The sequence below is a fragment of the Hyla sarda genome, chromosome 5, assembly GCF_029499605.1.
Source record: "Hyla sarda isolate aHylSar1 chromosome 5, aHylSar1.hap1, whole genome shotgun sequence".
NCBI lineage: Eukaryota > Metazoa > Chordata > Amphibia > Anura > Hylidae > Hyla > Hyla sarda.
In genome coordinates this window covers 373,803,451-373,811,782 of record NC_079193.1, presented here as the reverse complement: position 1 = coordinate 373,811,782, position 8,332 = coordinate 373,803,451, and the positions used below count along the sequence as shown (strand labels likewise).

The window sequence follows — 8,332 nt, the reverse complement described above, 5'->3', positions numbered from 1 at the left end:
ATTTGGAGGAGACAAAGGGGTCTGAAGAAATAAAGGAGTCTGAAGGAGGAACAGAGGAGTCTAAGAGTAGAACAGAAGAGTCTGAAGGAGGGATGGGAGTCTGTAGTGGGTATTGAGGACAATCGCCAGGGAGAACGAGAGTGGTGGTTATAAGAAATCATCATGGCGGTCCAGACCAGATAGAAAAGATGTGGAAAGTGAACATCTACGATAGGGGAAGATGCCCCCTGTAGTGACTGGATTATCCTATAGGGTCTGCGAAGTTCCCCCTCCGGTGCCCATACTTGGGCAAAAAAAATTCCTACAACTAAACAAGAAAACTGTCGCCGTCCGGGTATGTTGGGGGTTGTAGTTTGCGACAGCTGGAGGCACCCCGTTAGGAAACACTAGGACAAGGAAAAAGTTTCTGATCAAGGGACTGGGGGGGAACAGCGCATTCATTTCTTCGCTGTGGGGAGGGCGGTTTCAGCACGCATTCTCTATGGCAGCGCCGGTGTTACCCGTGCGATATATACTCAGGTATCTTCAGACACTTATTTCCTATACTGTGGATAGGGGATGCGTTTTTAACCGCTAGAGTACCCCTATAAACCTATAGTGCTGCTGAACATAGTCACGCGATGTACACAGCCATATTTGTAAGCCTAAGAGACTATGGGGGAGATTTATCAAAACCTGTTCAGAGGAAAAGTTGGTGAGTTGTCCATAGCAACCAATCAGATCGCTTCTTTCATTTTTGAAAAGGCCTCTGAAAAATTAAAGAAGCGATCTGATTGGTTGCTATGGGCAACTCAGCAACTTTTCCTCTGGACAGGTTTTAATAAATCTCCCCCCATGATCTGAGTATGCTCGACCACAGCCATTTGTAACCCATAGCAACTAGACTACAGCTCTCATTTCCCAGAAGCTCTATGAAAAATGAAAGCTACTGCCTGATTGGATGTCCCAGGTCCCATTCTTTCCATTGTACCCTGGCTAACTCATGTAATGTCTTCACTACTAAGTCGTTAGCTGCTAAGACTGTACAAAGAACTACAGTTCCCATGATCCCTCGCTGTAATGGCCGCTACCATAGCATAATCTGATGCTCCGGCCGCAGCTGCTTATCCCATCTCTATAGTAGCAATCAGCGCTATACCCGGCCCGGACTTTATAGGAGGCCCTGGGTCTGTTAGGGGCAAAGTCCCAGCGTAACGCCCAAAGCGAAGGATCACGGGAGATGTAGTTCGCGCCACTGCACGTTGTCTTGTGTTGTTTTGAATATTGAAAACTTTATTGTTCCCGCATACACCGGGAGAGGGGGAGATGGCGGGGAACGAGAGCCGGCTCGTGTCTTTGCCTCTGTCCCGGATCAAAGTGATCATGAAGAGCTCCCCCGATGTGTCCAGCATCAACCAGGACGCCCTGCTCATCACCGCCAAAGCTACGGTACTGAGGGTGACGTCAGAGGACAGTGGGGGCGGCGAGTGACGTTATGGGCATGTGACGTCATCAGGAAGATGCAGCGCTATGATACAGGGCTGGGGCTGTAAATGTCAACTGTAGCAAACCCTCTGCTGTGACGTTGTAGGTTTTCTGTTTAGCCATTCACTAACTAGTGTTTCTCAACCAAGGTGCCTCCAGCTGTTGCAAAACTACAACTCCCAGCATGCCGGACAGCCTTCGGCTGTCCGGGCATGCTGGAGGTTGTAGTTTTGCAACAGCTGGAGGCACCCAGGTATTACTCTGATTAAAGGCTTTATATTCACTGCGTCCCCTCTATTTCAATCCGCCAGGAGCTGTTCGTTAAATACCTGGCGTCTTATTCCTACAAACATGGCAGCGGCATAGAGACGAAAACGCTGACGTACGATGACTTGTCACACACCGCAGAGGAGTCCGAGACGTTCCAGTTTCTTTCTGGTAGGTGATGAGTTATATCCTGTATTATACTCCAGAGCTGCACTCACTATTCTGCTGGTCGGGTCACTGTGTACATACATTACATTCCTTATCCTGTACTGATCCTGAGTTATATCCTGTATTATACTCTAGAGCTGCACTCACTATTCTGCTGGTGAGGTCACTGTGTACATACATTACATTACTTATCCTGTACTGATCCTGAGTTATATCCTGTATTATACCCCAGAGCTGCACTCATTATTCTGCTGGTGAGGTCACTGTGTACATACATTACATTACTTATCCTGTACTGATCCTGAGTTATATTCTGTATTATACTCCAGAGCTGTACTCACTATTCTGCTGGTGAGGTCACTGTGTACATACATTACATTACTTATCCTGTACTGATCCTGAGTTATATCCTGTATTATACTCCAGAGCTGTACTCACTATACTGCTGGTGAGGTCACTGTGTATATACATTACATTCCTTATCCTGTACTGATCCTGAGTTATATTCTGTATTATACTCCAGAGCTGTACTCACTATTCTGCTGGTGAGGTCACTGTGTACATACATTACATTACTTATCCTGTACTGATCCTGAGTTATATTCTGTATTATACTCCAGAGCTGTACTCACTATTCTGCTGGTGAGGTCACTGTGTACATACATTACATTCCTTATCCTGTACTGATCCTGAGTTATATCCTGTATTATACTCTAGAGCTGCACTCACTATTCTGCTGGTGAGGTCACTGTGTACATACATTACATTACTTATCCTGTACTGATCCTGAGTTATATCCTGTATTGTACTCCAGAGCTGTACTCACTATTCTGCTGGTGAGATCACTGTGTACATACATTACATTACTTATACTGTACTGATCCTGAGTTATATCCTGTATTATACTCCAGAGCTGTACTCACTATTCTGCTGGTGGGGTCACTGTGTACATACATTACATTACTTATCCTGTACTGATCCTGAGTTATATCCTGTATTATACTCCAGAGCTGTACTCACTATTCTGCTGGTGAGGTCACTGTATACATACATTACATTACTTATCCTGTACTGATCCTGAGTTATATCCTGTATTATACTCCAGAGCTGTACTCACTATTCTGCTGGTGAAGTCACTGTGTACATACATTACATTACTTATCCTGTACTTATCCTGAGTTATATCCTGTATTAGACCCCAGAGCTGTACTCACTATTCTGCTGGTGAGGTCACTGTGTACATACATTACATTACTTATCCTGTACTGATCCTGAGTTATATCCTGTATTATACCCCAGAGCTGTACTCACTATTCTGCTGGTGAGGTCACTGTGTACATACATTACATTACTTATCCTGTACTGATCCTGAGTTATATCCTGTATTATACCCCAGAGCTGTACTCACTATTCTGCTGGTGAGGTCACTGTGTACATACATTACATTACTTATCCTGTACTGATCCTGAGTTATATCCTGTATTATACTCCAGAGCTGTACTCACTATTCTGCTGGTGAAGTCACTGTGTACATACATTACATTACTTATCCTGTACTGATCCTGAGTTATATCCTGTATTAGACCCCAGAGCGGTACTCACTATTCTGCTGGTGAGGTCACTGTATACATACATTACATTACTTATCCTGTACTGATCCTGAGTTATATCCTGTATTATACTCCAGAGCTGTACTCACTATTCTGCTGGTGAGGTCACTGTGTACATACATTACATTACTTATCCTGTACTGATCCTGAGTTATACCCTGTATTATACTCCAGAGCTGTACTCACTATTCTGCTGGTGAGGTCACTGTGTACATACATTATATTACTTGTCTTGTACTGATCCTGAGTTATATCCTGTATTATACTCCAGAGCTGTACTCACTATTCTGCTGGTGAGGTCACTATGTACATACATTACATATCCTGTACTGATCCTGAGTTATATCCTGTATTATACCCCAGAGCTGTACTCACTATTCTGCTGGTGAGGTCACTGTGTACATACATTACATTACTGATCCTGTACTGATCCTGAGTTATATCCTGTATTATACTCCAGAGCTGCACTCACTATTCTGCTGGTGGGTTCACAGTATACGTACATTACATTATATTATCAATACAAATGTATTAAGGCCCAATTATTTTAAAGTGTTACTGTCATTAGTAAGAAAATTCAAAAAATGCTTGTATCAGTGTAGTACGGTAGCCTACGACCTGTTAGTATGTAAAATACCTTTTGATCTAAGTATTAATGCGATGAGTTGTTCTGAATTTCTTTGGGAGGCTGGGGGCATTTCCCCTGGAGTATGATGATCTCCTTCCTCCCCTTACCCCCCTTCCCCTTCCTCCCTTCACTCAGCTCTTCCAACCAGGGTGTCTCCAGCTTTTGCAAAACTACAACTCCCAGCATGCTTTGAGTTGTAGTTTTGCAACAGCTGGAGGCATCTGGGGAGAAAATGTCCTTGTTTATTGTTTTTGTTTCTTTCACAGATATTTTGCCCAAGAAAATCCTGGCCAGTGAATACTTAAAGATGTTGGCTAAGGAAGAAGAAGGAATCCATGATGACCTGGAGGATGACGACGATGATGATGAGGAAGAGGAGGATGAAGATGATGATGAAGAGGAAGAAGAAGCAGAAGAGGATGAGGAGGAGGAAGAAGAGACTGATGACTCCGATACAGAAGACAAAGATTATCAACAGGATGAGAATGATGAGGAGGATGATGAATAACGTTCCGCTCTTTCCGCCTTTTTGCCGGTTTATAGACTTTTTCCAGTTGTAGATTTATTTTTGTACTGTTTTTATAATGGTTCGGCCTGACTTCCCAGCATTCCCAATAAAGTATCTGAATAGAAGGGTTTTTCTTGTGGAAATTGTGTCCCCTTTTATCTTCACAGGGAGGATTACAATTAGAGATGAGCGAACTTACAGTAAATTCGATTCGTCACAAACTTCTCGGCTCGGCAGTTGATGACTTTTCCTGCATAAATTAGTTCAGCTTTCAGGTGCTCCGGTGGGCTGGAAAAGGTGGATACAGTCCTAGGAGACTCATTCCTAGGACTGTATCCACCTTTTCCAGCCCACCGGAGCACCTGAAGGCTGAACTAATTTACGCAGGATAAGTCATCAACTGCCGAGCCGATAAGTTTGTGACGAATCGAATTTACTGTAAGTTCGCTCATCTCTAAATACAATCAAAGGTGACCACTGTATAGAGATAAGATATGGTTGGGCCATTCACAAAAGGTGATGTTCACAGCTCCCCTCCCCCCCCCCCCCCTTTCTTCCACACTGACCTCAGCACAGGACACAGAGCATTCCCACGAAACTCTCTCATTAAAGGGGTACTCCGGTGGAAAACTTTTTATTTTTTCCCCCCTAAATCAACTGGTGCCAAAAAGTTAAACAGATTTGTAAATTACTTCTATTTAAAAATCTTAATCCTTCCAGTACTCATTAGCGGCTGAATACTACAGAGGAAATTATTTTAGTTTTGGAACACAGAGCTCTCTGCTGACATCATGACCACAGTGCTCTCTGCTGACATCATGACCACAGTGCTCTCTCTGCTGACATCTCTGTCCATTTTAGGAACTGTCCAGAGCAGCATATGTTTTCTATGGGGATTTTCTCCTACTCTGGACAGGTCTTTAAATGGACAGGGATGTCAGCAGAGAGCACTGTGCTTGTGATGTCAGCAGAGAGCTCTGTGTTCCAAAAAGAATAATTTCCTCTGTAGTATTCAGCAACTAATTAGTACTGGAAGGATTAAGATTTTTTAATAGAAGTAATTTACAAATCTGAAAAAACTATGTGGATGTGTGCAGCTCACAACTATTACGCACCGAGGTCAAACAGGGCAAGCAACTATACCTTAATTGCTAAGAGAAGGGAAACCAGAAAAATGCAATGTAGCCCGGACCTTCTAGGTGAGTATAAAATGGATATACAAGGATCGTGCTTCAATAATAATTATCATTTATTTATAAAAATAAAATTTCATCACTTCTCACAGGGCCCTTGTGAGAAGAGCATACATAATAAAAAGGCAACCTAACAATGTATTAGGCAATAGTATTAAAATTAAAATTCTACACTTGGCATAGAGTATAGAATAATAGAATAAAATAGCAGAGTAAGAGCTGTACCATACAAATATATTAGAAAGTTGCTCTTCTAGATGTTTAGGGTAAATATGTCCCTTTTTTGGATACAGTGACAAACAGTCTGTATTGATAGCAATTGTTACCGGTCTGTAGATTGTAGCTCAGGCAGTGAATATTGCTCCCGCAATAGCTAAGTGTCCGTAGTGTGTACAGTCCACTGTGTGGTGCCTCCAATTATGAGCCTGGTCCAGTAGGGTCTGAGCGTGGTGGCAGTCGCTGTCGGATAAGGCGCTGGCAGGCGCCAAAGATCGTGATGGTGTCCGGGGACTGCTGGCGCTAGCGTGCGCTAGAGTTGATATTCCTCACCGCTTCATTGGTTGGAAAACAGGACCATGTACTGGAAGGCTGGAAGTTCACCTCGTGGTGCCGGCGTCTGACGTCAGAGCCGGGATGGTTACAGCAGGATAGTTGCACCGGGATGACTGCGCCGGGATGGATCTGAACTGCTGGACCGGGTGGATAGCAAAGCGTGAGCACAAATGATGGTACAGTTCATAGAGTGTAACTGGCCATAGAATTTGGGCACAGTTTTAATACTGCTATGCCAGTAGATAAAGACTAGACGCGTTTCAGGGTTGTATGGTATAACCCTTTCCTCAGTAGTCATAAGTCATAACTACTGAGGAAAGGGTTATACCATACAACCCTGAAACGCGTCTAGTCTTTATCTACTGGCATAGCAGTATTAAAACTGTGCCCAAATTCTATGGCCAGTTACACTCTATGAACTGTACCATCATTTGTGCTCACGCTTTGCTATCCACCCGGTCCAGCAGTTCAGATCCATCCCGGCGCAATCATCCCGGTGCAACTATCCTGCTGTAACCATCCCGGCTCTGACGTCAGACGCCGGCACCACGAGGTGAACTTCCAGCCTTCCAGTACATGGTCCTGTTTTCCAACCAATGAAGCGGTGAGGAATATCAACTCTAGCGCACGCTAGCGCCAGCAGTCCCCGGACACCATCACGATCTTTGGCGCCTGCCAGCGCCTTATCCGACAGCGACTGCCACCACGCTCAGACCCTACTGGACCAGGCTCATAATTGGAGGCACCACACAGTGGACTGTATACACTACGGACACTTAGCTATTGCGGGAGCAACATTCACCGCCTGAGCTACAATCTACAGACCGGTAACAATTGCTATCAATACAGACTGTTTGTCACTGTATCCAAAAAAGGGACATATTTACCCTAAACATCTAGAAGAGCAACTTTCTAATATATTTGTATGGTACAGCTCTTACTCTGCTATTTTATTCTATTACTCTATACTCTATGCCAAGTGTAGAATTTTAATTTTAATACTATTGCCTAATACATTGTTAGGTTGCCTTTTTATTATGTATGCTCTTCTCACAAGGGCCCTGTGAGAAGTGATGAAATTTTATTTTTATAAATAAATGATAATTATTATTGAAGCACGATCCTTGTATATCCATTTTATACTCACCTAGAAGGTCCGGGCTACATTGCATTTTTCTAATTTACAAATCTGTTTAACTTTCTGGCACCAGTTGATTTAGGAGAAAAAAAAAAAGTTTTCCACCGGAGTACCCCTTTAAAGTCAATCAGCCGAGTCCAGTCTGTTGTCTCCTTTTGAAGCCTTGATTTGAGCAGTGCAGTATCTGGACCTACGGGTGTTGCAAAACTTCAACTCCCAGCATGCCCGGACAGCCGTTGGCTGTCCGGGCATGCTGGGAGTTGTAGTTTTGCAACAGCTGGAGGCACACTGTTTGGAGGCCACTTTTTTAGAGCAATAAACAGATGATTTCATACCGGCCTATCTGGGAGGCCCATTTCATGCACACTCAGAATCACTAATCCTACAGCGCCATCTGTTTTATTCTAGCACAGCTGCATCGATGCGTTTCATCGCTGTAACTGGGTCATATGATCACCAGTCTGACCGACCTGGCTGCGTCTGTACTTTGCTGAGTTGAGTTACTACCGACCAACCAGCTCGCCCCTCTTGCCACCTAATCGGGACCCCTCTTAGCGACCTGGTATCTCCCCAGCGGAAGAAGTCCAGCATCCTGGAGCGGGATAAAGGGTGAAAAACCAGAGGAATATTTAAGTTCCGCTCCCAATTTTGGCCTTAAAGGGGTATTCCAGGAAAAAACTTTTTTTTTATATATCAACAGGCTCCAGAAAGTTAAATAGATTTGTAAATTACTTCTATTAAAAAATCTTAATCCTTTCAGTACTTATGAGCTTCTGAAGTTTAGGTTGTTCTTTTCTGTCTAAG

The 8,332-nt window shown here is 43.6% G+C and overlaps 1 protein-coding gene across 1 annotated transcript; it reads left to right on the top strand.

Moving 5' to 3' along the window:
• The first annotated feature begins 1,053 nt into the window (after nt 1-1,053).
• On the top strand, nt 1,054-4,805 carry CHRAC1 (chromatin accessibility complex subunit 1). The gene is made up of 3 exons (XM_056518653.1): nt 1,054-1,428; nt 1,776-1,902; nt 4,404-4,805. Exons 1-3 carry the CDS (start codon nt 1,306-1,308, stop codon nt 4,643-4,645), a joined length of 492 nt encoding a protein of 163 aa, XP_056374628.1. The 5' UTR covers nt 1,054-1,305; the 3' UTR covers nt 4,646-4,805.
• Nucleotides 4,806-8,332: the final 3,527 nt, after the last annotated feature.

Coding starts and splice junctions, on each gene's coding strand:
- CHRAC1 (XM_056518653.1), top strand. CDS start 1,306: ATGGCGGGGAACGAGAGCCGGCTCGTGTCTTTGCCTCTGTCCCGGATC. Junction 1,429..1,775: donor TCATCACCGCCAAAGCTACG/GTACTGAGGGTG, acceptor TCAATCCGCCAG/GAGCTGTTCGTTAAATACCT. Junction 1,903..4,403: donor GACGTTCCAGTTTCTTTCTG/GTAGGTGATGAG, acceptor TTTCTTTCACAG/ATATTTTGCCCAAGAAAATC.